We start from the raw sequence: 26,530 nt of genomic DNA, 5'->3' as shown, positions 1-26,530 counted from the left end.
AACCATTGGCCCCGCCCCTGGAGCCTGGCCACGCCCCCAATGCGCTGCGCTTGCTCCGTTGTTAGACGCAGCAACACTCCCTTCCCGCTCCCATCCGGGCTTCATCACCGAATCGGTACAAACCATTTTCACTTGTACCTGGGGGGGAACCGGAATGACTCTTCTTCTGGAGGAAGGGCAGAAAGCGACCATTTCCATTCTCTCAGGAGTTTTCCTAATCTTCTATACTGTGAATGATTCTTTTGTGTTACTGATGCTGCCTGTGACTTCGAGGGCTCCTTCGCCTAGAGAGCTGTGCGCCGTTCCCCCCGTAGCAGTATTGGTTCCGTCCTGTCTGGTCACGTAGGTGACAAGATGGCGGCCCCCTAGAGCGCGCAGCGAGCGTCGCGCCTGGTGAAGTGGTGCGAGTTAAGGTCAGCGGCGATCCGGCTTCTCCGGAGCACGGTGTGGACTTGGGGCTGGCGGGCACGGGGAGGCCGCCCCTGGGGGACATCGGGCCTCTGGGACTCGTTGGCCGGGCGACTGGAGGCCGGTCCTCAGAGGGAGCCCGAGTTTCTGTCACGTCTTCCTCTGGGCTCCCTTCGCTGATGAACCCCGGGCGTCAGCCGAGGAGAGGGGCGCCTGTCAGGAACCCCCCCCCCCGGCTTGCAGGTTTGGGGACCACTTGTGAAGGGTCCAGTACCGAGGGCTCGCGGCAGAGGGGCTCTGAGATGCCCGTGGATCCTGGGGACCCCTTGTCTGGGCAGGCCGAACTCTAGTGGCGAAGGGGTCCCAGGCCGCCAGGCTTCCTCTTCATCACGGCTAACTCATCCTGTCTGCATTTTTGGTCTGTTGTGGGGCTTGAACTCAGGACCTGGGCGCTGGGCGCTGGTTTGCCCTAGCGCTCTACCACTTTGAACCTTTGAACCATAGCCCCACTACCAGTTCTGTGGTGATTCATTGGAGATAAGAGTCTCACGGGCTGGCTTTGAACTGTGATCCTCAGATCTCAGCCTCCTGGTAGTTAGGATTACAGGTATGAGCCATCAACTCCCAGCCTGTCTGTATTTTAGACCTTAACAGGACAAGCGACGTTCCGCCTTGTGCGTTGGTCGGGCTGATTTACTGAACCCCAGGTCCTCACCCTTATTCCACTGCCCACCCCCAAACTGACATAAAGTATGAATTTCAGGGTAACAGGTAGCTTGAATATAGTGAGCTGGGAGAGGGATATCTCACTGGCTGGCCTTGAACTCAGTCTTTTTGCCTAGGACTTCCTAGTACTGGGATTACAGGTGTGCACCACCACATCCGACTTTAAACTTAAAAGAGGTTTGTCCCAGCTCAGAGCTTACTTGAGACAACCCCCCCCTCACACACAACTTCTTCACCCTTCTCAATTTTCTGTACCTAGAGACTGCCATAGCCATAGATAATTCTCTTCTTTCTGGGAGTTTAAGGTCTCTGGGGATGAGAAGGCAGCTGGAGCCCTTCTGACCTGTTTTGAGGGAGACTGCACAAACTGAGAGCAGGAAACTTTGGTCATCTGCCCTTAGAGACAGTGAGGGCTTTGGATAGAACAAGGGGTGGACCTTATGCTGCTTTATGCTCTTCTAGCTCACACACTGCTGTAGGCTCTGATGAGCCCTTATTTATTTATTTATTTATTGTCAGAGTGATGTACAGAGGGGTTACAGTTTCATACATAAGGCAGTGGGTACATTTCTTATACAATTTGTTACTTCTTCCCTCGTTCCCTCCCTTCCCCCCTCCCCCTATAAGCCCTTTTATAAAGGTGTAGCTCTCCTTTAATTGATGGCGACTGTGCCCAGGCAGCCAGCCTTCCATTCCTCACATCCCTCATTAATCCTACTGATGCCACTAGAGAGGGCCTTGGGCATGCCACAGCCTGCTAGTTATGACTAAAGAACCTGCCAGCTCCTCCATTTGTCAGGAAGTTGGAGACACATGCAGAGTCTTTCTGAGGTGGGTGTGGTAGCACCCATTTGTAATCTCAGCATTCAGGAGCACTCAGGACAAGACTCTGTCATAAAATAAGTAAGGAGATTAAAAAAAACACGAACAGGGGCTGGGGATATGGCCTAGTGGCAAGAGAGTTTGCCTCGTATACATGAGGCCCTGGGTTCGGTTCCCCAGCACCACATATATAGAAAACGGCCAGAAGTGGTGCTGTGGCTCAAGTGGCAAAGTGCTAGCCTTGAGCAAAAGGAAGCCAGGGACAGTGCTCAGGCCCTGAGTCCAAGCCCCAGGACTGGCCAAAAAAAAACCAAAAAACCACGAACAAACACCTAAAACTTGCAAGAGCTGAGCTGCTTGGATTGCTAAGTGGAGGCTAGTCCTGAATATACCTTTGGTTTTCTGTAAACTAGATAGTCCTAGCATGTGTGTCCCAGGACCATGGTGAGGCTTGAGAGTCCTGAGGTGTGTGAAGGCTGCCATTCACAGCAAGTGCTATGGAAATATGAGGGTCTTTGATTTCCCTTAGTTACCCAGCCCCCCAAGGCTGGTGCTCTACCAGTTGAGCCACACCTCCACTTCCTGGCTTGTTGCAGGTTAATTGGAGGTAAGAGTCTCACTGACTTTCTTTTCTTGCCTGGGCTGGTTTTGAGCTACAATTTTCAGATCTCAGCCTCCTAACTAGGATTACAGGCCTGAGCCACCAATGCCCAGCATTGTGCACTTTCTTGTGCTGAGTGCTGGGAATCCAGCGGGGACCAAGGTAGACAGTCCTTGCCTTTGGAGTTTTGTTCTAGCCAGAATTAAGACTAACCATAAGTACTAATTCAATAAATATGCAATACAGCATTTAGTGGCAGTGCTTTAAAGAAAAACAAGGAAAAGAGCAACAGAGGCAGAAGGGTAATGATGCAAGCTGTGCTAAGGAAGGCTTCTCAGAGGAGGTGATGGTTGAGACTCAGGGAAAATAGCATGTGCAGTGTCCTGGGGCCTCAGCCTCTATGCCATTTCTCCTCTGTATATCAGCAATGGCCTCCCCTGGTCTGCTCAATCCCTGGTGCAGTTGGAGGTGAGCAGATCAGTAGAGGCCATCACAGATATACAGAGGAACAGCTGGTTTAGAGACTGAGGCCCAGAAAGGGCAGGTGACTGTAGGGAGGTTGCACAGTAAGCTGGCAGGTAGGGCTGGGCTCTTAGGCAGGAGACCCTGCTGGCTGGTCCCCAACTACGTCAGCAAAGTCACCTCTAACCCAGGCTCTCATTTTTCTGCTATAGATTCTTGCCACAAAACAAGATCCGGGCTGAAGAGGGCCTGTGGGAAGAGGCAGGCGCCATGGTGACCACGCAGGAGGTAGATGCGATTGGCCAGAGGCTGGTGGACCCCTTGCAGCCCCTGCAGGCCCGTTTCCGGGCACTCTTCACTTTGCGAGGGCTTGGGGGCCCAAGTGCCATCGCCTGGATCAGCCGCGCCTTCAAGGACGATTCTGCCCTGCTCAAGCATGAGCTTGCCTACTGCTTGGGCCAGATGCAGGACGCCCGCGCCATCCCTGTGCTGGTGGATGTACTGCGTGACACCCACCAGGAGCCCATGGTGCGCCATGAGGCAGGTGAGGGACCCGGCTCTGCCCACACATGCTCTCATGGGGATGGCCCGGGGCAGTTGGGGATACAGGGAGGGTGCAGGTGTCCTGGTTCTGTTAACCACAGCTGCTTCTCATTGAATGGTGTGGCTGTTTGCCAAAAAAACTTTATGTGTAACCACTGAGATCGCATATCGTTTTGTTTAGAGTTGGTGCTTCTTTATGGGGCCCTAGCTGGCCTGGAACTTGTGAGCCTTCTGCCACTACTTCCCAAGTGTTAGGGACCACAGGTGTGTGTCACATCTGGTTGGGTTTTTTGTTCTTTTGGTTTTGTTTTTTTCACTAAAACTCACCATTTCACCTGGGCTCTGGTAGCCCATACCTGTAATCCAGGCTACTCAGGAGGCTGAGATCTGGAGGATTGTGGTTTGAGGCCATCCTGGCTTAGAAAAGTCAAAGACTTCATTTTTATTTTATTTATTTATTTTTTTTTTTTCGACCAGTCCTGGGGCTTGGACTCAGGGCCTGAGCACTGTCCCTGGCTTCTTTTTGCTCAAGGCTAGCACTCTGCCACTTGAGCCACAGTGCCACTTCTGGCCATTTTCTGTATATGTGGTGCTGGGGAACCGAACCCAGGGCCTCATGTATACGAGGCAAGCACTCTTGCCACTAGGCCATATCCCCAGCCCAAAGACTTCATTTTTTAAAACAATTAAATCTTACTGACAAGGTGTTGTGCAAAGGGGGTACAGTTACATAATAAGGCAGTGAGTACATTTCTTGTGATATCTTACACCCTCATTTTTCTTTCCCTTCCCTAGATCAGGTAGGCATATATACAATATCCAGTGTACCAAAATCATATACAGTAACCACATAGGGTACGCCATAGGAAATTCACCTAGAACATTAAAGATAACGTCAACAGTAGAATCCTCCTATGTCCTCTTGGCAAAGACTCCATTTCTAACTAACCCAAAGCTGAGCTAGAAGCGTGGTTCAAGTGGAAGAGCAGCAGCCATAGCCAGCAAGCTGATCAAGTTCAAGATCCTGAGTTCAAACCCCAGCACAAAAGGAAAAAAAAATTGTAAAAACCATTGTTCCCGTTCATCCCAGCAGCAGATAGTGGCTGTACAGAGGCCAACCCTGAGGAATACAGTCAGACTTTCATATCCCCTGACGTCAGCAAATGTGCATCCATACCAGATCTATGTAAAAGATGAATGGAGCTGGGCTCTAGTGGCACGTGTCTGTAATCCCAGCTACTTGGGAGGTGGTGAATGGGAGCATCCTAGATAATTCTAGGCCAGCCCAGGCAGAAAAGTTGAAACTCTTCTCTTGACCCATAGCTGGTAGCAACAACGCATGTGTGTATCACAGATAAGTATGGGAGGCTGAAATTGAGAGGATCGTGTTTCAGGCCAGCCCACACGGAAAAGTCCAAGAGACTCCATCTCTCTCCCAGAAGGGAAGCTGGATGTGGTGGTGCAAACCTGAAAGCCAGAGAGTTATGGTTTAGGCCCTCACTTGGGTAGGAATCTAGACCCTATCCTAAAAATAACCAGTGAAAAACAGGGCTGAAACCGTGGCTCCGTGGTATCATGCCAGTCTACCAAGTGCAGAAGCCCTGGGTTCAAACCCAACTAGTACCCAAAAAAAGGAGAACTTGGGTGTGTGCTACCTCAAGAGGCAGAGTGGCTGGCAGGGGTGACAGTTGATTGACAGCCCCAGGGAAGTTCTGTTCCCAGCTCACTAACCAACCCGGGCGCTTGGGCTTGTTCTTCTCAGGGGAGGCTCTGGGTGCCATCGGGAACCCGGAAGTCTTGGAACTCTTGAAACAATATTCCACTGACCCTGTGGTTGAGGTAAGCAGGCCCTGGCCCCACCTGCCCTTCCCCCTTCCCCAGGCAGCCTGGACTGGCTTTAGAACCATCTCTGCTTGCCAGGGCAACCCCTTGGCCCAGATGGTCCAAGAATGAGTAACTAGCCAGGTCCCCAGCCCAGAGCCTGGGAGCCGCCCTCTCCCTTCCTCCTGCCAGGAACAGCCCCTTTGCCAGTGCCCCCTGCACCTTTCAGCATGTTGAAATAGCAGATTTGCTGCCATCATTCACATGTGTAGTTCACCCTAAGAATCCCTACCCCGCCCCCCCCATGAGCAGTTATTCTGTTCTCCCCCCACTTCCTATCTCTGGATCCACCTGTTCTGGATGTTTCCTGTCAGTGGAGCCACACACACTGTGAGGCTGTTTGTGTCTGCTTCCCTTACTTAGCACAGTGGCCTCAGGGTCCCTCAGTATTGGAACTTGGGTCACAGCCAGGTCTTGTTCATGGCTGAGTAATACTACATTGTTTGGATGACCAGGCTGTGTGTCCATTTGTGGGCACTTGAGTTGTTTGTGCTTTTGGCCCTTACGAGTCGGGCTGCTATGGACTTGTGTGTGTGCATCTTTGTGTTCATTTGTCACCTGCCTTTCCTGACCACTTCTCATTCCTGTCGGTCTCTCCTGGCAAGGACAGGTGGGCTGAAGGCACTAGCCATGCTTAAGTACTTAGCGCCTCTCACTGTGCTGCAGGACAGGATCCTAAGTACTAGCTGTAAGTACTAGCTGCAGCGCCCAGGCCCTCTCTCCCCCAGCACCTCTGCTGCTCACAGCCGCCCACGTCTCCACCCCTGCATAGGGGTCCTGCCCCAGGACCTTTGCCTTGGCCGTTTTCTTTGCCCCCACACTCTGCTTGAGCCTTTCTCCTTGCTTCCTTGAGGTCAACATTGAGGCCCTCCCCGCCCCATCCTCTCTCCGACTTCATCCCCCCTACTTGAGGAGCCATCAGCCCCCCAGCCTCCCTCTCTCCCTGCAGGTGGCGGAGACGTGCCAGCTGGCCGTGCGGCGGCTGGAGTGGCTGCAGCAGCACCCCGCGGAGCTGGTGGCCTCTGGGCCCTACCTCTCGGTGGACCCCGCGCCCCCTGCGGAGGAGCGGGACGTGGGGCGCCTGCGGGAGGCACTGCTGGACGAGGCCCGGCCGCTCTTCGACCGTTACCGCGCCATGTTCGCCCTGCGCAACGCGGGCGGCGAGGAGGCCGCGCTGGCGCTGGCCGAGGGTGAGCGGGAGCCCCCCGGGCGGGTATGGGCCCCCACCGGCCAACCCCAGGGCCCCGTGGATCCGTCCCCAGCCCGCCTGACCCCGCGCCTCGTCCCGCAGGCCTGCGCTGCGGCAGCGCGCTGTTCCGGCACGAGGTGGGCTACGTCCTGGGGCAGCTGCAGCACGAGGCGGCCGTGCCCGGCCTGGCCGCTGCGCTGGCCCACCGCTCCGAGAGTCCCATGGTGCGGCACGAGTGCGCCGAGGCCCTGGGCGCCATCGCCCGCCCCGCCTGCCTGGCCGCGCTGCGGGCCCACGCGGCTGATCCCGAGCGCGTGGTGCGGGAGAGCTGCGAGGTGGCGCTGGACATGTACGAGCACGAGAGCACGGCTGCCTTCCAGTACGCCGACGGCCTGGAGTGCCTGCGCGTGCCACCTTAACCTGCCCCGCCCCGGCCCTGCCCCGGGCCTCCCGCTGCGGCCACCACGCCCCGGCCCCAGCTCCTGTCAGGTCACCACCCATGCCGCGCCCACCACACAGGGGCACCCCTGCTCTGGCCCCGCCCCCGCGCTCCACGGCCACGCCCCAGGTCCCCATCAGATCACGCCCCCCTTAATCCCCATGCACCCTGAGCTCCAACTGGCATCAGCTGCAGACCTGGGCCAGTCTGGAAAGGGCTCAGGGTGGGACTTCATGGGATTGAGGGTTTTGAGGGGACCCAGAGTTAGGGCTGGGGTTCTTGAAAAGGGCCGCGGTGAGAGTGACCCCAGTTTCACCAGGACCGAGGGGCAGAGTCTGCCAGCCTCTGACCCCACCCCTATCCCCAGTGGGCTGGGCAAAGCAGACCCCAGGACCTGTCCCAATGGAATATTAAATTATTTTTGCCAAGTGTGTGTGCACCGCTGTGTGTAACCTGCTACTGCCCGCCGCCTGTGCCCCTGTCACAGGAAACAGCTGACTCCCTCTGGGGACACAAAAAGGGGCTCAGTGGTACAGCTAAGAGCACCGTGTGGGGCTCCTCTGCAACCCCAAAGTCAGTGCTTTGCCATCCTGAGTGGTGGGGGTGCAGCCTGGGGCCAGGACGATGGCAGCCCCCCTATAAGTCCTGAGGGGATCCCAGTGTCCAAGGGAGGGACCCAGATCTGGGGGTCAGTCCCATCGTGCTCTCCCTCCCCTCCCTCTTGTCTTCTCATGGGAAGCAGCTCCGCACGCACACTGCCTGTGCTCCTGCCCACAGCCCCTCCAGGAGAAGCAATTCCAGCAAGAGCACTTGGATTGAACTGTGTCCCCCCAAAGCATGTGGCCCCATCCTGTCCCCCAGTACCTGGGGATGGAACTTTGTAAATCAGGGTTTGGAGGTGTGATGGAACAGAAAAAAAGTTTGGCCTGGTGGCCCAAGGGAAACAAGGCCAGCCTTGTGTGTCAGGCCTGTGCTGCAAGGAAAGGAAAGGACAGGAGGCAGAAAAAGGAAAGAGTTCACACCTGTAATCCCAGCTTCTCAGGAGGCTGAGATCTGAGGATATTTCAGAGCCAGACTAGACAATAATATCGGCAGTTAACTACCAAAAGAGCCCAAAGTGGAGCTCAGGGACACCACACTGGCCCTGAGTTCAAGCCCCAGAACTGGCCAAATAAAAACACAGGGAGGGCTGGGAATGTGGCTTAGTGGTAGAGCTCGTCTTGCACGTATGAAGCCCTGGATTCGATTCCTGAGCACCACATAAACAGAAAAAGCCGGAAGTGGCGTGTGGCTCAAGTGGTAGAGTGCTAGCCTTGAGCAAAAAGAAGCCAGGGACAGTGCCCAGGCCCTGAGTTCAAGTTCCGGGACTGGCAAAAACACACACACACACAACACAGGGATTTGAACTGTGATCTTTCTGGCTCCTGTTCCCTCCCAGTGGCCTACCTCAATAAGTGGAAGCCCTGTGGTTCCCCCTGCTCATGCTAAATGCATCCCATTTTCCTCTTACAATTTCCCCCACCTGGCCCCCCTCCCTCCTCCCTGGCCTGACCTTGCCCTGCCCTCCCCGCAGCCACCAGAGGGCGCCCGTGAGCCTCCCGAGCCTCCCAGTCAGTCCCCCCTCTCCTCCCACCTTGCTCTGGGTCAACAGCCAGGTCCTTCCTGCAACACACAGTCCCTCCGCCTTCCAGAACGACCTGCCCACCCCCTCTCTGCCTCCAGCTCCCTCTCTGCCCCTCCCACTGCCCCTGCAACTCGCCAGGCCTCAAGGCCTTGGCTCAGTCTTTGCCCTCTGCCTGGGTTGCTTTTCTTCCTGGTACCCCATAGCTGGTTCTCTTCCTACTTTTTTCCTGAGTCTTGAATCTGGGGCCTGGCAGCTGTCCCTTAGCTGGGATTTTAGGCATGAGCCATCGGTTCCTGGCTAGCAGCCCTACTTGGCATTGACATTTCCCCATTACTCCACACTATTCAAGGCTGTTTCCTAGTGGTCTGGCTTTTCACCTGAGACAGGAGTTCTTTGCGGGTAGGGGTTGAGGATATGTGTTCCTAGCACTATCCCAGGCTTGAAGACTGCCCAGCCATTGGAGATGCTCAACAAATAGGTGACCAAATGAATGAAAGGAGGCAGCTCTGGGGACATCTCAGGGCAGGACCCTGCATGTGCTAAGGCCCTGTGGTCAGGACGGGAGCACAGTCAAGCCTAGTGGTGCTGAAGCCGAGTGAAGGAGGAGGCTGGTGGGCGGAAGTGATTTTCCCTGTGATTAATCCAGGCAGATGGTGGCCCAGGGAGGGCCACCCAATCCTCTTAGCCCAAAGCCCTTTAATACTTCCGTTGTGTCAGTCACCTCCGGGTCTCTCCTGCTGCTCGAGACCGCCATGCCTGATGAGGAGGAGGCTGAGGGCTGGAGCCCAGTGCCTCCGATGTATGAGGAGTACCGGCCTCCGCCGCTGGACACCATCCAGCTTCCCCGCTATGCGCTGTACCTGGTGATGGCCACGTTCTTGGTAGTGGTCGTGGCGTACGCCATCGTGGGCCACCTCATCAAAGACCTTGCCCACGACCTGGCTGGTGAGCCGTTCCCTGCTGCCCATCTGCCTTGGGCTGGGGTGCCCTGGGGGTGTTGGGGAGGCTGCGGGGGGTGGGGGTGGTGGTGTCTCCTAGCTGGTGTCTCAGCAGTTGCCTGCACAGATTGGGCCTTCGGGCCGAAGCCAGACCAGGAGGACGCGCCCCGGGAGCTGCGCGCCAGCCTGGAGGGCGAGGATCTGGAAGAGCTGGACCTGCAGCTGGCCCTGGCGTGGCGGGGCGAGGAGGACACTGGCGGGGGCAGGGAGGGGCCCCGGCCCGAAGGCCCTGCCCGGGGGCCCCGCCGCCCCTCCATCGCCTTCAAGGACCCCGAGGTGCAAAGCTCATTCTGGAGGCTGCACTGAGTGGGGCCCAGAGCCGGGCTGGACCTGGCGCCCAGCAAGCCCAGGTGACCCGGCGCAGGCATGGCGCCCGCACCCCGTTCCCCCACCGCACAGAGCCAGAGCCGAGCGACTGACAGTCTGTAAACTGTTATAACCAGTAAAAGAATTGTGTGGACCCTTGCCTGTGTTCACCAGGTCTACACATTGCATCCATTCTCTCCAAGCTGGGCACCGTGGCTCACGCCTGCCATCCAAGCTACTCAGGAGGCTGAGATCTGAGGATCACAGTTCAAAGCCAGCCAGGGCAGGAAAAGCAATGCGTCTCTTATCTCCAATTAACCACCTAAAAGCTGGAAGTGGAGCTGTGGCTCACGTGGTAGATCACTAGCCTTGAGTGTAAAAGCTAAGGGACAGCACCCAGGTCTTGAGTTCAAACCCCACCTAGTACCAACACACACACACACACACACACACACACACACACACACACACACACCTTCCCTCATATCGCTTACTATTCCATTTAGCAGGTGGAAACACTGAGTTTCCAATCCTGAAATGATCTGAGAGCCACAGGGAGGAGCCATTGACAGAGCCCATCAGTCTGATCTCCTTTAGCCGCACTGAGATTTGAACTCAGTGCCTCATGCTTGCCAAGCAGGTGCTTTACCACTTGAGCCATGCCCCTTGCTCAGAGTAGCTTACTTTGGAAGGCAGAGGCTCCCAGATGGGCCTTGCCCTTACCCACCTGCAGACCCTCCATCTCCAAATTACCTCTAACCCCCATCTGAGTTTTTTTTTTTTTTTTTTTTTTGGCCAGTCTTGGGCCTTGGACTCAGGGCCTGAGCACTGTCCCTGGCTTCTTCCCGCTCAAGGCTAGCACTCTGCCACTTGAGCCACAGCGCCGCTTCTGGCCGTTTTCTGTATATGTGGTGCTGGGGAATCGAACCTAGGGCCTCGTGTATCCGAGGCAGGCACTCTTGCCACTAGGCTATATCCCCAGCCCCCCATCTGAGTTTTTGAGTGCACCCTGTAATCCGGACTCCCTAACAAGGCTGAGGGTAGACTACATAGGAGGCGCTTAATAGACACATGGCAGGTTGAATCAAGGTCTGTGGCTTGTCTTGGATGTGCAGAGCGGCATCTGTCCATGGCTGGCACTGAGCACACAGCAGGTGCTTCATAAACACGCGAGTCCTTTCACATGCCTGAGCCATGGCTGCTACCGTGGCAGCCTGGGTGGGGCCCCCCCTTTGCCCAGGCAGGGCTCCCTATCTAATCAGCATAAAAGACCAAGGTTAAGGGCAGGACAGGAAGGGTGTCTTCTGCGTCCCTGGCACTGCTTCCCCCAGTGGCAGTGGGTTATCCAGATGTGGAGATGGCTTGGGACGCCTGGCCTTTGCCCCCCTGTGCACTGGTTGAGGCACATGAGCTGGGGTGGGCAGCAGCTGGGGGTCTGCGTCTAGCCTCTGAGCTCTGCGTGTGCAAGACAAACATTGGCCAGGTTTCTGTGGGGGTGCCCAGTGAAGCAAGCAGTTTGTGTGAAATCGCTGAGCTTGATGGGGGCCTCATGTGTTGCATATGCAAGCCAAGCAAGGGTGACTATGCCAGTTGTGTTTGTCACATCACACCTGTGTGCCCACACAGGGGCAGAGGGGACATGAGGGACCAGTGCGTTTTGGGGGGAGGAAGAGTGAGAACTCAGTTAATCTCTGTCTGGACCCGGCGGAAGGGACAGCCTGGGCCTTGAGACTGATGGTCCCCAGGGCGGCGTGCAGGGGATGGTGACGCCCTGGTTAATGTTATACCAGGTACAGACTCTGCCCTCCTTCGGAGTTGGGGGGGGGACACAGAGGCAGGAGCGATGGGCTGCCAAGGGCAGAAGGTCCAGGGGGCAAGGAGGCCGCGTCCACACCAGGCTACGCCCCAGTTTCTGGTCACGCCCACACACGGCCTCGCTCTGTCGCTGACAGGCCAATTTGCACTCGGTCCCGCCTCTCCACATGCAGATCATCCTGCGCTTGGCCCCGCCCCTCCCAGTCCCCGCCCCTCCGCATGAACATCATCCTGCGCCCAGGCCCCACTCCACACCCGGTCGGGCCCTCCCAGGCCCTGCCCCTCGTCCGGTAGGCCCCGCCCATGCCCCGCCCATGCCATGTCCCAGGCAGGGCAGGGGCCACTTGCCACAGGTGGACACCTACCTGGCCACTGGCTCACTGGACCGCCATGCGCACCCTGGGGACCCTCCTCGTCCTAGGCACCCTCCTCCTGTCGCCTGCCGACGCCCAGCAGGGTAGGACTCCGGTCAAGGGGTAGGGTCGGGCTGGGATTGTCCATCTACCCATTTCCCATTAGGAGAAACAGGCCTTCACACAGTCTCCCGCTCCCAAGCGTCGTGGCCTCCCCGCTATCCCTCCTCTCCTGATCCCTTCCCTTCTCCCTGACCCCCACTCTCTTAGCTTTTGGGTCCTTTCCCCTCATGGAGCCCCTGAGCTCCTTCCTCACCTGGGCGCCTGGCTTTTCTGAGACACCCCCCCATTTAGCCCTCTGTGAGCCCGGCTCCCCGCCCAGCCCGAGGCTCCCACCTCCTCCCAGGCGGACCCCTTCACCTCTCCACCCCCTCTGAGGTGCATTGCCTTCCCCGGAGCCCCCCAGGGCCCTGCTCCCCCTCCCCACGGCCCCCGCCCTCCTCAGCCTCTGAGCCCCCTTCCCACCCTCTGACAGCCACTGAGCGCCGCCTGAAGCCATGGCTCACCGGCCTGGCCGCCGTCGTGGGCTTCCTGTTCATCGTCTTTGTGCTCATGCTGGCCAACCGCATCTGGTGCTCCAAAAAGAGGTGGGGATCCCGCACCCCCCATGCCCAAAGCCCTCCCTTCCCCTCACCTGGTGCAGGCTCCGCCCACCACCTCCTCCTACCCAGTCCCATCTCCCTTCAGGCTCTCCAACTCACCCCATTTCCCTATATCTCCCTGGACCCCACCCAGCTCCAACTCTGTACCCGTACCTGCCCCATTCCTCTCATGCCAGCAGCCAGGGAGCCCAGGCCCTCCTGTGCCTGCTGGGAAACTGAGGCAGAGGCTATGCCCACCTCCTCCTCCCTACTCACACCTCGGTCTCCATCTCTACAGAGCTGTGGACGAAGAGGAGCAGGTTATGAGATCAGAACCCAAGCAGAGCACAGACCTGAGGTACTGTCCGTGTGAGCCCCTCTCAGGGTGGGGGGCCTTCCTGCCCTTCAATACCTGGGACCTTTGCACATATTTTTCCCTATCAAGAGAACTCGTTTTCCCTCACTCCCTGCTCAGGAGTTTGGCCTTCTGAGAGGCTCATTATGACCAAGTAGCCTTCCTTCCATGTCCCAGCTCTGCCTCTTGCCTGCCCCTCACCTAACCACCACCGGCGTCATGGCATACACAGCAGCTCCCAGAGGCAGAAACCTGCCTTTGACCTTATCTGTCATACCCAGCTCAGGGCCTGGTACACTGCAGACGCAATCAGGGGCTGGGGATATGGCCTAGTGGCAAGAGTGCTTGCCTGGTATACATGAGGCCCTGGGTTCAATTCCCCAGCACCACATATACAGAAAATGGCCAGAAGTGGCGCTGTGGCTCAAGTGGCAGAGTGCTAGCCTTGAGGAAAAAGAAGCCAGGGACAGTGCCCAGGACTTGCCAACAAACAAACAGACAGACACAATTGCGGTGGATGCGGGGGGGGGGGGGGGGTGTGTAGATCTAGTTTCTTTTAGGCCTGACAGTTTGGAGAGAGGACTGGGGGTTGGGGTGCCTGAGCCCAATATGAGCTAAGGTTTGGGACAGCTGGTGAGACCAGCCTGCCTGGAGGTGCCCAGCAGAGCCAAGACAGCTTTACAGGAGATGTATGGACCCAGTGTTGCTCTGTGTGTGACCTGCCTCCATCTGGTAACAGGACTCGGATCCTCAGGAGAAAAGACCCCTGACTCTCTGGTTCTCCTGTGCTTCTTCCACTTGCTATCACATCCATCCACCCTCTACCCACCCACCATCCACCCATCCATCTACCCATCCATCCACATATCCATCCACCGCCCATCCATCTACCCACCCACCTATCCACCATCCATCTACCCACCTAGCCAGCCACCCATACATTCACTGTCCATCCATCTACCTACCCACCATCCATCCATCCACCTATTCCCATCCCTCCATCCCCCATCTATTCTCCATCCCCCACCCATCCCCCACTTATCCCCATCCATCCCCCTATCCAACCACCTACCCACCCATCCAGTGAGCCATCCACCCATCCATTATCCATCTATCTACCCACCCACCAATCCATCCCCGACCCACCCTGCCATCTACTCACCCATCCTCCATCCATCCCCATCCATCTATCAATCACCCATCCTACCACCCATCCCCATCCACCCACCCACCCATCCACCCTCATCCCTCATCCATCTACCCACCCATCCTCCACCCATCTGCCCACCTATCCCCCCACCCATCCATCTACCTACCCACCTATCCATTCACCCGCCCATCCCCCATCCATCCACCCATCCATCTACCCACCCACCCATACATACATCCACCCATCTATACACACCCACCCACCCATCCATCCACCCACCCACCCATCCATGCAATGGGCCAGGAATCCTCACCTTCACCCCTGTAAGGTGACAAGGGCTGGAGCACAGATGCGCGGCGCTCCTTACAGGGCACCCATAAGTTTAAGGGCTTGTTTCTTAGGAGATCTCTGTCCCCTACAGTAAAGAAGACAAGAAGGAGAGGAGAGAGAAGGAGAAAAATGCACAGAAGAAAGGTGAGAGAAACTTAGGATTGGAGCTGGAGGAGAAGGAGCCCATGGGAGAGGAGAAAGAGAAGAAGACGACGGCCTTGTAGATACCCTGCTGCCTCCTCCAGGCAGCCCTCCATCCCCCCTCCTGGTGCCCTGTAAACAGCACCCTGGGCCTATGGTTCTAAATACAGTGTCCAAAGAGAGGACATTGGGGGAGTCACGTGATTGTGTGGTGCCCCTTCCTGACCTTGGTCCTGCTGGGAGTCCTTTTCTTTTTTCTTTCTTTCTTTTTTTCTTTTTTGTTTTTGGCCAGTCCTGGGGCTTGGACTCAGGGCCTGAGCACTGTCCCTGAGCTTCTTTTGCTCAAGGTTAGCACTCCACCACTTGAGTCACAACGCCACTTCCGGCTTTTTCTGTGTCTGTGGTGCTGAGGATTTGAACCCAGGGCTTCATGCATGCGAGGTGAGCTCTCTACTGCTAAGCCACATTCCTAGCCCTCCGAAGTCCTTTTCTATCCAGAGCCTCCGTGCCTCCCGACTAAAGAGAAACATCCAGTCCTGCAATTCACGACTCTCTCCCCCGATTTCCACCCGATGCCTCTTTCCTTTTCCCTCCACCAGGTTTCTGTGGGCCAGAGCCTGCCTCCTCGGGGCGCTCGGAGCCAGACCCCTCAGAAAGGATAGTCAGGCGTTCCTGTCCTCTCTTGAGACTCAGTTTCCCCCTGGGCACGGCTGTTTGGGGCTGGGGGAGGGGGGGACACACCCGGGGCTGGGCGAGGGTGGCATCCGCCGACCGGGGGAAATCACTGGGCTGTGATCTTGATTTTGCTCCCTGGCCCTGGACTTTGAGCCGGTTTCCGGGGAAATCCTGGGGCCTTCTCCGCCACCCCACGCTGGGGACACGTGACCTGCCGTGCCCCTGCTCTGTTCCCCATTTCTCCCGCTTCCGCGCCCCAACCTCTGCCCTGGACCTTGCTATGGGGTGTGGGGTTGGGGTTGGGCTCCCCCACGCGAGTTCCCGCCTTGGCGGTGACGGTAAGCCTGGCTGCGTGCAGTTCCAAGGTCGTCCACCAGGGGGCGGAGGAAACGCCAAATAACTCCTCCCGAGGGCGCGGGAAAGGCCTGGCTTTGGGAGAGGGGCGCATTCTCAGGGTCACGCCCCTGTCAAGTTTGGAGGTCACCGCCTGTGGTAGCTGGGAGGGTGTATTCTTGCTGTATCTTGGCTGAGGAACCAAGATAATTCTCTCTGTCTCTATCTCTGTCTTCCTCCCTACCCCTCTCCCTTCTTCCTCCCCTCCTCCCCACTCCTGGGTGCTGTCCCTGAGCTTTTTCACTCAAGATTGGTGCTTTACAACTTCAGCCATTGAGCTACAGCTCCACTTTTGGCTTTTGGCTGGCTAATAGAGACAAGGGTCTCATGGACTGTCCTGCCCCGGCTGGCTTTGAACCTTGATTCTAAGATCTCAGCCTCCTGAGCAGCTAGCATTACTGGTGTGAGCTACCAGCACCTGGCTCAAGAACTGTCTTCTAGTGGGATGCTGTGTGGTGCTGGGAAGGTGGTTCACCCTCTCTGAGCCTCAAATCGGTTCCTACTCTTCAACAATGTGGGGACAAGAGCTCTGACCACCAGGAACGACCAACTTCGGCCAGCGTTGAAGGAGGAGCCATGGCTTTGGGGGCCATGGCAAGGCTTGGCACAGGGCAGGTGCTGAGGGTGAGACCCACCTTTTGAACTCTAGAGACTGAGATCAGGGTGGACCCGGGGAGACATGGAGGCTGGGCCTCTGGGGTGTCCAGAACCGTCCTGCCTGGACCTGCGACCCAACCCTGTCTGGATGAGACCCCATTCCGAAGCTCAGGCCCAGCTCTCCGAAGCCTCGGCAGGAGGGGGAACAGCCAGGGGAGGTGGACCCCCACCTGGCTCAGACCCTGCCCACACCGATCTGCCATGAATTCTCTGCTGATAGGTCTGAGGGTCTTGCTGGCCGCCCGATCTGTTGTTACTGAACTGCTGTGGGGAGTTCTCAAGTGGAGGGGGACCCCTCCCCCTCCCCTGTGTGAGCCTCTCCCTCCCCTCCCCTTCCATTCTATGCCCCAGCCACTGCACTGCAGTTCCTCCCTTAGGAGCCCCGCCCAGGCCAGGCCCACCGGCACGCCCCCAAGGCCACGCCCCATCGCCCAGGCCCCTCTCAACCTAACCGGAGCTTCCCAGCCTGCAGGGTCCATAGGAGTGAGTTGCCGGGTGGCGGGGAAGATGAAGTCATTCATCTAAGTCTTAATTCTCGGATTCAGAATCCACTACAGATGAGACCCCCACCCCACCACTGTGCACTACCCTCGGCCTATTTCTCCATCGGCCCTCCCACCCCTCTGCATGGATCGGTCCTCCCTCCACCCGGCCTCCACACCTAGGGTACCCATCCACCCATCACCCACCTAGGCAGCTCTGTCCACCTGTCCATCCTTCACTCACCTGTCCAGCCAGCCAGGTATCTATCCATTCCTTCCTCCATGCAATGACTCATGGCCTCCTCCCATTCCTTCCTCCATCATCCACCCATCCACACTCCACCAAGTCACCCACCTGTATGTCCACACACCCATCCAACTACCTACCATAGACTGCCTATCTATCATCCATCCACCCACCCACCCACCATCCATCATCCATCCACCCATCCATCCATCCATCCACCCATCCACCCATCCACCCACCAGTCCATCCACTCATCCAACTGTCCACCCATCCAACTTTCCACCCATCCAATCACCCATCTAGCCATCCACCCATCCATTTACCCACACATCACCCATCCATCCACCCACCCACCCACCCATCCACCCATCTACCATCCATCTACCCACCCATCCACCCACGCATCCATTCACCCACGAATCCATTCACCCACCCACTCACCCACCCACCCATTCACCCACCCACCCATCCACCCATCCATCCGGTGGCTCCGCCTCTTCCCCTCAGCTGGGGCAGGTGTTCCATCCTGTTGGAATCTCCACTTCCCCTTCTGTAGCCTGGGAGCTAGGAAGCATGGAGTCCGAAGGGGTTTGGTGAGCATTTGTGGGGCGGTGAACATGAACTCCCCATTAAATTGGATTATTGGATCTTTTACCTGGGCCAGGCCTCACTGCACTAAAGGTAAAAAGGGGAAGGATGGAGAGGGTACCAGGGATGGGGCTGCAGGACAGAGGAACAGAGTAATGGTGTCTGGGACAACTCTTGGGCTGCCTCCTCCAGCAGCCCTACAGAGATGCCTGCCATGGCTTCATCCTACCAGGAGGGACCCGACCCTTGGGCAGCAAAAGAAATCCCTCTGGGGCCCAGTGTCCAAGGACATGAAGTGTTGGGACTCAGCTTGATTTCACTTTATGATTCCTGTCCTGGAGGGTGCCGGGCCAAGGAGCTACAGCTCCCCAAGCCCAGGACTGGCTCACATCTCCACCTCAGGCCTCAGCGTGTGTACTGGGGCGTGAACTCGGGGCCTGAGCTTTACATTGAAGGCTGGAGCTCTACCTCTACCACAGCACCACTTCTGGCTTTTTCTGTATATGTGGTGCTGAGGAATCAAACCCAGGGCTTCATGTATGCGAGGCGAGCACTCTACCACTAGGCCATATTCCCAGCCTAAGAGTTCCTATCTTTCCTATCTCAAATGGAGAAGCTGGGTTGAGGACATATATCTGTCAGCCTAAAAAAGAAGTGGATCAGGGTCCAGGTGCAGGTTTGGGCCTGGCCAGACCCAGCCTCAAAGATAATCAGTGTAGCCAGGAACCTTTGGCTTACGCTGTCATCTCAGCTACTCAGGAGGCTGAAACCTGAGGATTGGGGTTTGAAGCCAAGTGGGGCAGGAAAGTCCATGAGACTCTCATCTCCAATTGACCACCATAAACAGCTGAAAGTGGAGCTGCAGCTCAAATGGTAGAGTTTCCAGCCTTGCGCAAAAGAGCGCAGAGACAGTGCCCGGACCTGAGTTCGAGCTCCAGGACTGGCACACAGACACACACCACCCACCTGCAAATCTTGTTTTAATGAAGACTACAAATGAGGCAGGGTCAGGGGCACACATGTACTCCCAGCTACTCAGGGGGCTGAGATCCAGGGGACCACACTTCGAAGCCAGCCTAGGCCAGTCTCTGCATTTCTTCTCTCCTCCTGCCTCCCAGTGCTTGGCTGTTTGTTGCTTGGCAATTTACCAGGGAGAAAAGGGAGAGAAGGCATTTGTCATGTGTGAAGTGCCAACTGTGTGCCGGGCCAGGTGCTTAGAGTGAGGGGGTGTCCCCTGTGTCTTGCTCAGACAGGTACCCCAAAGATGTCCGTAGGATTCACTGGAGGCCTCAGGGATGGTGTGTGTGTGTGTGTGTGTGTGTGTTTGACCCATGGCAGCAGTGCTGGGCAGGCTCCCTGGAGGAGGTCACAGCTGGGGTGATGCCACAGTGAAGCGCCCCAGGAGTGGGGGCCAGAGGTCAGCGCCAGGGGCGTGGCAGGCACAGGTGTGGGGTGTCCTAGGCCCTTCAAGGACCCCAGGGATGCCCTCAGGGGACACACTGCTAGTGGCACAAAGAGGAGCCAAGACTGCCAGGAAGAGTCAAAGCATAGCTTGTTTAATTTTTTATACATTTTCTCTTTTTTCCTTTTTTTTTTTTTTGCCTTTTATTGAGTCTTTTATGGAACCCCTTTTCACTGTATTTTTTTTTTTTTTTTGCATAGGGAAAACAAAGTAACATCAGCCAAAAAGTCACATTCTATAAATGATACTCAGGCGCATCTGCACAGACCGAGTCGACCGCGCGATGTTGGGGTAATGGCGGCCTGGGGCCCGGGGGCAGCGGCCAGGCCTGGGGACCCCAGGTCCAGCAGAGCTGTCCCTGACTTGGGTTCTGAGCACAGGCATGTGTGTATTTGTGTGACGTGTGTGACATGTGTTTGTGATGTGTATGGTCTGTCGTGTGACACAAGCAGAAAGCGAGAAATAAAATGATCTATCCTGTAATATGAGTAAAATACAAAATGGAAACAAAAAAAAAATCTCAAAAAAAAGTCTCAGAGAAAATGAATGGGACAGCCTCAACACCCACACATGGGGGGGGGAGCAAGAGGAAGAAAAAAGAAAATCCAAAGAGAAATCCAGAAAGGTTGGGGGCAGGGGGAGAATCCAGAAAACCCAGAAAGAACCCAGAAAAATCCAGGGGAAAGCACTGTGCCCCGCCCTCCCCAGACCCTCCATCCCTGCAGAACGCCTGCTCTCTCCTCACCCCCATTCCTTGGCGGGCAGGGAACTGGGGGGCTCAGGCTGGGACCCCTGGAGTTAAAGGGGCTTTGGTTTTAGGGGACAGCAGCCTGGCTGAGACTTGAGGTGGGAAGATGAGTAGTGGGTGCGTTTTGAGAAGGGGGGTTGGGGCACCCCCTTCGTATTACCCAGGTGGCGGCTCGGGGTGCATCCTCTCTCCATCTCTGGAGCCATCATCCCTAGGTGTTCCACACCCTCCTTCAGTTCCCAGGGTTGAGCACAGTCTGGGGGTCAGGGATACCACTGGGGAGGCTGAGGCAGGGAGACCCCAAAACTGCACCAGCAGACATGAGGCACTGCTTGGGAAATGAGTGTTTTGGTATAGCTGGCGAGTTCTGCTGGCCTGGCTTCGGTTTGCCTCCTGCCTTGACCCTTGGGGGGAGCTGGGGATGTGGGCTGGGAGGTAGGAACTCCCCAGGAAGTGTACTAAGGGACAGAGAAGGGGAGAGGAAGCTGAATTAGGGGGAAGAAACAGTCAGGTGTCTGAGGGAGAATCTAGGCCCCAAGTTACACGAGTACAGCCTACATGTATGTACAGACAGCACAGACCCACGCTGGCGGAGTCTGGGGTGCGCTGGGGGGCGGGGACCTGCCTGCTGCCCCTCCCCAGGCCTGTGGCCACTGGTGGCCCCACAAACCTGTCCTGTGGGGGGCAGCTGGAGCAGCCCTGCAGGCCCCTCTCCAGGTGCTGCTGATGTTGGGAACAGAAGGCCCCTGCACAGGGAGGGCGGAGAGCAGAAGTGGCCCCAAGGGTGTGGGGAGTCCCAGGGGACCCCTAGGTGACAGTACTGAGGTGTCCGCGGCTCCATTCCCTCAGATGGCCCCACTGGGTCTGCCTGAGCCCCATGGGAGCCTGTGGGTTTTGAACCCGGAGGTGGGGTATGTCCCTCTTTGCAGTCCTTTAGGGCTGTGCGACTTGCATATGTGTGGGGGCCTTCCCGACCTTTCTCATGGTGTGGATGGAAGCCTGAGAGTCAGCTGGGGGTGCAAGGAGGCTCTGAGAGGATGTTGCCTGGGGAGGGGTGGGTTTCACATGAACTTGTCAAGAGAAAACCCCAACTCTGTCTCCTGCCACCACCCAGGAATGGCTCACTGGTCAGGCCAGGGACCCCAAGGCCATGGCTGGGCGATGGGGCCTGGGAGTGGGGACACCTTACCCGGCCAGCCCGCCACTCACCACTGTCCCCAACAGAGAGGGCAAGTGGGGTGAGTGGGGACAGCAGCCCCCAGGGCCTTTGCTGTGTCGCTGCTGCCAGCAGCTGGGCACCCCAAACCTGGCGTCCCTGTCCCCTGGGCTGTGCCAGGGTCTTTTTGGAAGAAAAGTTGGGATTAAGAATATTTTGGTGGCTTTTGAGACAACCTTACATCCTGAGGGGACAAAGGGTGACAGCTGTGTGCTGGGGGCCCCAGGTGGGGTGCCAGGCAGGGCAGGAGTGGCTGTCTATGGCCCCCACACCCATCTGCCTGCCTTAGCTTTGGTAAAGGAAAAGGCGAAGGACACTGCAAAGAGACAGAGAAAGTGGGGTACAGGGAGGAAGGATGGAAGAAAGAACCAGAGAGACCAAAGTCAAGGACAAGACAACCCCCAGACAGAGGCCCGGCCCGCGGGGTGCAAAGGACAGGTATTGCATATATCGAGTTTCGTGGGGTTCCCGTTTCACTCCTTCGTGTCAATAGCTGGAAGACGGAAGATGGGACAGTGGGGGGGGGGGGGAGGGGAAGGGGTCACCCCAGGCTGGTCTCCGGCTCAAGAAGAATGGGTCCTTTGGTGACAAAGCTGGGATACACAGGGATGGCGGGCCCCCAGCCTGCACGGATGGAGTCTGGATCATGGTGGGGACCAGGCTGTGCCCAGAGATGGTGGAAGGGGCTGGGCAGGACCGTGGGGTCCACGGTCCCCAGGGCAGGGGGCCGTGACGGCGGGTGAGCACCAGGGAAGAGCCCCCCAACTGCAGGAGGGGGCGGTGGGGAGGGCATGGGGTCTGTGGGTGTGATTTTTGTGGCTCGCTTTCGAGCATTTTCTCGTCTTTTGAACATCACTTCCTTCTGTCCGTTGATGAAGATGATTTTTTTTACAAATAGAAATCCATCCCTTTTTGCTGGGTACGTCATCTTACGTCGTCTAACGTTGTGGCGTCGTCTGTCTGTCTGTCTGTCTGGGTCTACGCGTGCGGACATGCAGCTGAGTGCTGACGGAGGGAGGCAAGGCACATCATGTGATAGAAAATTCTCGTGCAAATCAGGAGACGTGGAATCGGGGGGGCTGGGGTTTTTTGTTTTTTGGTAGTTTTTTTGTTTTTTGTTTTGGGGTTTGGGGGAGGCGGCGGGGCGGGCGGCAGCGCCGGGGACATCCGCCATGCATACAGGTCTCGCGGGTTCGAAAGCACCATGCAAGTCAGGTAAAGAGTTGGTTCTCGCAGGCCCAGACCCCACAGGTGTGTGTGGGTGCTGCCGGGTGTACCCCGAGTCTGGCCTGTCCCCCACCCCGTCACCACCCTGGCAGAGAAGCATCGGGCTGCCAGGTGGCATGACCCTCACCCTGGCCCTGCAGGACAGCAGCAGTGCTGCCGTCTCCAGGGACCCCCCCTCCCCCGTGGAGGGCCCTGAGGACGGACGGACGGACGGACACACCCCCACCCAGTGCTCTGGGCTGCGGGGATCGGAGACGGAGGGTGAGGAAGGTCTTGGGTCTTCCTGTGTGAGATCAAGGGGGCCAACCCCCCACACCCCAGCTACTTTGGGGAAATAGAGTCCAGGCCCCCAGAAGGAGGAGGGGCTGGGCCAGGGTGAATGGATGATGGCTTTGGCCAAAGGGGGGAGACAGGATGGACAGCAGGGCCTGGGAGGGGGTCCTTGTGTTTATAAAACCTGACACCCCACCCTGGCCCCCCACCAAAAAAGGGTCCTGGGGGTGGGCGTGGACGGAGCTGGCTGGGGGCACCTGGCGTCCCCAGCTTAGTGTTTTTGGAGCAGGTCAACGGAAAATGCATTGCGGATGAGGACCCCCCCCAACCCCCCGTCTCTGCCAGCGCCCTCCCAGTGCGGGAGGCCCTCCTCCGGGCCCCACTTTGGGGGAGATGAAAGTGCAATTGGTGACGGGGGGGGGGGGAGGGGGCACCCGGGAGGGACTGGCCTCCCTCCAGCATGTAAGGCACTGGCTGAGGGGGCGGCGGGACCCCCAGGACCTGACCCGGGGCCCCACAGGGTGGGGGCACGGGGGCCCCCAGTGCTCACCCTTGGGGGTCCCGTCTTTCTAGCTTGGAGGGGGCACGGCAATGAGGGGCCGGGCTGGGGGAAGGATGGGGTGCATCTGGCCACTCTGTCTGATGGATGACGGTGGGGGTCAGGCACTTAAACCACTCGCGGCTCCCACCTTCAGGGTTCTTGGGGGTGGGGGCTCCCCTGCTGGGCCTCAGAGGCCAGCAGACCCCACATGGGGTCTGGGCCGGAGGGTCCCCACGCCTCCGCTCCCTTCCTGGGAAAGTGCATTGCTCCCACGTGTGCAATAGACCAGGCAGGGAGGGAGGCCGCCGTGCCGGGGGCCTGGGGTCACTTGCATAGATGTCCCCCGTCCCCTCCCATGGGGCTGGTCTGGTGGCCCCCCAAAGACCAAGTCCCCAGAGGCCCAGAGCTAGAGCCAGTCCTGGGGCCTTGCAGGTCCCTGCCAGGGTGGGTCCCCCCAAAGTAGCGGTCTGGCGTCTGTCCCGTCCCAGCAACGTGGGGGTGGGGGGCGCGTGCCTCTTCTGCCCACCCTGCCTCTGCGGAGGTCCGCCGCCCGAGGCCGGTCCTCGCTGCGCCCTTCCCCGCTGCGGCTTGCTTCCTTCCCTTCTTTGGCAAAGGCCCCAGGCGGGGTGGGGCTGGGCGTGGACGATCGGTGCCTGTAGTGCCTGTGGGGGGCCCCATGGCCGCCCCCAGCCCTGGCCATTGGCTCACCTGGCATGCGGGGCGGCCGCGGCGTCCTTCTGGGCAGCAGGCGAAGCGGAGATGAATGGTGGGGGGCGCAGGGAGCCGCGCGTCCAGGCTGTCTTTACCTTTCGTCATCACGGGTCTGTGGGTGGTGGGGCTTTCCTTGCGTGTTTTGTTTTTTTGTTCTTCTGTTTTTGTTGTTTTTCTCCTTTTTGGGGGGTGTGTTGCTTTTCCTTTTCCTCCCACTGGGTCTGTCTGTGGGTTTGTCTTTTCAGCCGGGCTGGGCGTTGGTGGGGTGTTCTTGCTTGCTCTTAACTCTCCACCACAAATGTGGGTTTGGGGGGCAGATGGTGCTGCCCCGGGGATCCCAGGCGGTGGAGAGGAGGCGGGGGGCGCAGAACTTCACTACCCCAGGTACCACGACTGAATGGCCGGTGGGAAAAGAGAGAGAGGAGAGAGAACAGGCATCAAGCTCCACTACCCATTCCTCTGGCATTCCCTCGCCTCCACCCTCCCTCTATCGCGCGGCCTGGGGTCCTGTCCACCCCCCCACCTCCCCACCCCGGGTCTAACCCTGGGACCCCAGGGAAGAGCCTCGGGCTGTCGACAAGGTAATGACAGGTGGGGGGGGGGGGAGGTTTCCGTCCCAGGCAAACAGTGTGGGGTTGTGGGATCACTCCTGGTCCCAGCGGACCCCACACTAGGTGGGGGGAAGCGGTGGGGGAGACTTCTCTAGAACCTTCTGGCTGTGTTGCCACAGTAGCACCAACAGGGCCCAGGCAAGCCTAGGGATGCACCTGTCTGCACGGAGGCTCACAGTGTGACTGCACCCCGGGTGAGGTGGGGGACGCGTGTGAGGATATCCCGCCACCCCAGGGGCTCCGGTGTAAGCGCACCCCAGCCAGCTTGGGGTCAGACTTACATTGCACAGACTGTCCTGTCTTTATTTGTGGGTACAGAGATACCCCCACCACACCCCAGCCTCATCAACAAGCGTGCAAAGTGGGGGTGAGGGGAGGTTCCTGGAAATGTGGTTGTGACCACTGCCCTCAACTGTGGTCCAAGGGGCAAGTGAGCGATGTTGCCGGGCGGGGGTGAGTAGGACGGCGGTGCAGCGGTGGGCAGACGCAGCCATCGTCTTCTTTAACCAGTATTTCCCCATTTCATGTCCCCCCACCCCCCACCCCCGTCACCCCACAGGGCAGAGCAGGAGAGCTCCAGCTGCTTTACTGAAATGTCCTCTCCCATATGACAAAAGGACACTTGGGCTGGGTGTGCACACAGCCCTGACTGCCCCATCCAGCCCCCACCCCCACCCCGCTGTGTGGTCATGGCGCCCCTCCCCCAGGCAGGCCCGTCTGAGGAACTGGTGCTTCCGCCCCAGTCCCTGCCTCCAGCCAAGTTCAAGTTCATCTTGGCCATTACCTCATGTCTGGTTTCCGCTGGCAACCAGACAGGCTCTGGGTGTGACCTCCCCTCGGTGGACTCCCTGCCCCCCCCCAGTGGCTTTTCCTCCCTCCTTCCTCCCCTGGGGGGCTGTGTCCAGTCACCCCACACGCCAAGGAGGGCAGGGAGGCCCAGGAGCCCCTGGCTGGCTCCTGGGGAGCACGGGGGAGCGGCTGGGATGGGGGTGTTCCCGGGGTGACCACCAGGGCCAGCCTCCTGGCGGGGAGGGGAGGCGGCGGCCAGGAACAACAGTACAAAGTGCTGACCAAGCAGGATATGGAGCACCCGCTGACCATCCCTCCCTCTGCTGCCCCCTCCCAGCTGCCCTGACCATCCCTCCCTCTGCTGCCCCCTCCAGCTGCCCTGACCATCCCTCCCTCTGCTGCCCCCTCCCAGCTGCCCTGACCATCCCTCCCTCTGCTGCCCCTTCCCAGCTGCCCTGATCATCCCTCCCTCCGCTGCCCCCCTCCCAGCTGCGCTGACCGTCCCTCTCTCTGCTGTCCACCCTCCCAGCTGCCCTGACCATCCCTCCCTCTGCTGTTCACCCTCCCAGCTGGGCTGCGGGGAGCAGCCAGGGGGTTACCTCTCTCCTCCCCAACCTGCCTTCCCTGGAGAATCTCCCCACAATCTGTCTCCTACCTTCCCTGCTCTAGAACATCCTTCTGCCTCTGGGAATGGCTGTGCCCCTCCCTCACACTGAAGCCCCCACGGCCCCCACTGCCCCAGGGTTAAGCCTGCCCCATGGCCTGCCACGGAGACCCCACATCGCACCCTCATGCTCCCCTTTGCCGCCCCCCCTTCTGGCCGGCCTTTGTGCTCCCTCCCCTGGTGGCTGGCCCGAGAGGGGGGCAGGGGGGTGTCCGTCTGCCTCAGTTTCCCCTCAGGTGGACCAGGAGCTGGCATGGCCCTGAGGGGGGTTCCGTGCCCACAGGACTGGGGACAAGAACACTATGTCCAGCCTGCAGCTGGCCACGGGGAAGGTGCCATGGAGGAAGGCTGGGCAGAGACTCCCCTTCCCCTTACTGCTGGGAGCCACAGTGGCCCTGACCACGTGGGGGGAGATGTGGCCTTGGGGCGCCCTTCCAGGCTGGGAGAGGGAGAAGAGGCTGA

The 26,530-nt window shown here is 58.3% G+C and overlaps 4 protein-coding genes across 8 annotated transcripts in view; 3 read left to right on the top strand and 1 right to left on the bottom strand.

Moving 5' to 3' along the window:
- Positions 1-345: 345 nt before the first annotated feature.
- Positions 346-7,504, top strand: Dohh (deoxyhypusine hydroxylase). Of its 3 annotated transcripts, none has more exons than XM_048342066.1 (5): positions 346-413; positions 3,232-3,563; positions 5,325-5,401; positions 6,393-6,633; positions 6,735-7,504. In XM_048342066.1, the coding sequence occupies exons 2-5, from the start codon at positions 3,290-3,292 to the stop codon at positions 7,049-7,051; spliced, it is 909 nt and encodes a 302-aa protein (XP_048198023.1). In that variant the 5' UTR covers positions 346-413; positions 3,232-3,289; the 3' UTR covers positions 7,052-7,504. The 3 variants fall into 3 exon arrangements, with proteins under 3 accessions (XP_048198023.1, XP_048198021.1, XP_048198020.1); XM_048342064.1 differs by having other exon boundaries at positions 384-444; XM_048342063.1 differs by lacking the exon at positions 346-413 and adding an exon at positions 2,531-2,563.
- A 1,756-nt stretch (positions 7,505-9,260) lies between these two features.
- Positions 9,261-9,999, top strand: Smim44 (small integral membrane protein 44). Its single transcript, XM_048340636.1, has 2 exons — positions 9,261-9,640; positions 9,761-9,999. The coding sequence occupies exons 1-2, from the start codon at positions 9,346-9,348 to the stop codon at positions 9,997-9,999; spliced, it is 534 nt and encodes a 177-aa protein (XP_048196593.1). The 5' UTR covers positions 9,261-9,345.
- A 2,130-nt stretch (positions 10,000-12,129) lies between these two features.
- On the top strand, positions 12,130-14,969 carry Smim24 (small integral membrane protein 24). Its single transcript, XM_048342071.1, has 4 exons — positions 12,130-12,271; positions 12,703-12,814; positions 13,107-13,166; positions 14,735-14,969. The coding sequence occupies exons 1-4, from the start codon at positions 12,205-12,207 to the stop codon at positions 14,865-14,867; spliced, it is 372 nt and encodes a 123-aa protein (XP_048198028.1). The 5' UTR covers positions 12,130-12,204; the 3' UTR covers positions 14,868-14,969.
- A 4,458-nt stretch (positions 14,970-19,427) lies between these two features.
- Nfic (nuclear factor I C) overlaps positions 19,428-26,530 on the bottom strand; it is a 55,410-nt gene continuing 48,307 nt past the window's right edge. For all 3 annotated transcript variants that reach the window (XM_048342048.1, XM_048342047.1, XM_048342050.1), the window contains one exon: positions 19,428-24,397. Coding sequence is in view for 1 of the 3 variants with exons in the window: in XM_048342050.1 (XP_048198007.1) it covers positions 24,380-24,397 (18 nt within the window). In the remaining 2 variants the exon portion in view is untranslated. The remainder of the gene's footprint in view (positions 24,398-26,530) is intronic.

The sequence above is a fragment of the Perognathus longimembris genome, chromosome 3 (genome assembly GCF_023159225.1).
Source record: "Perognathus longimembris pacificus isolate PPM17 chromosome 3, ASM2315922v1, whole genome shotgun sequence".
Lineage (NCBI taxonomy): Eukaryota > Metazoa > Chordata > Mammalia > Rodentia > Heteromyidae > Perognathus > Perognathus longimembris.
This window is presented reverse-complemented; position numbering and strand designations above follow the sequence as displayed.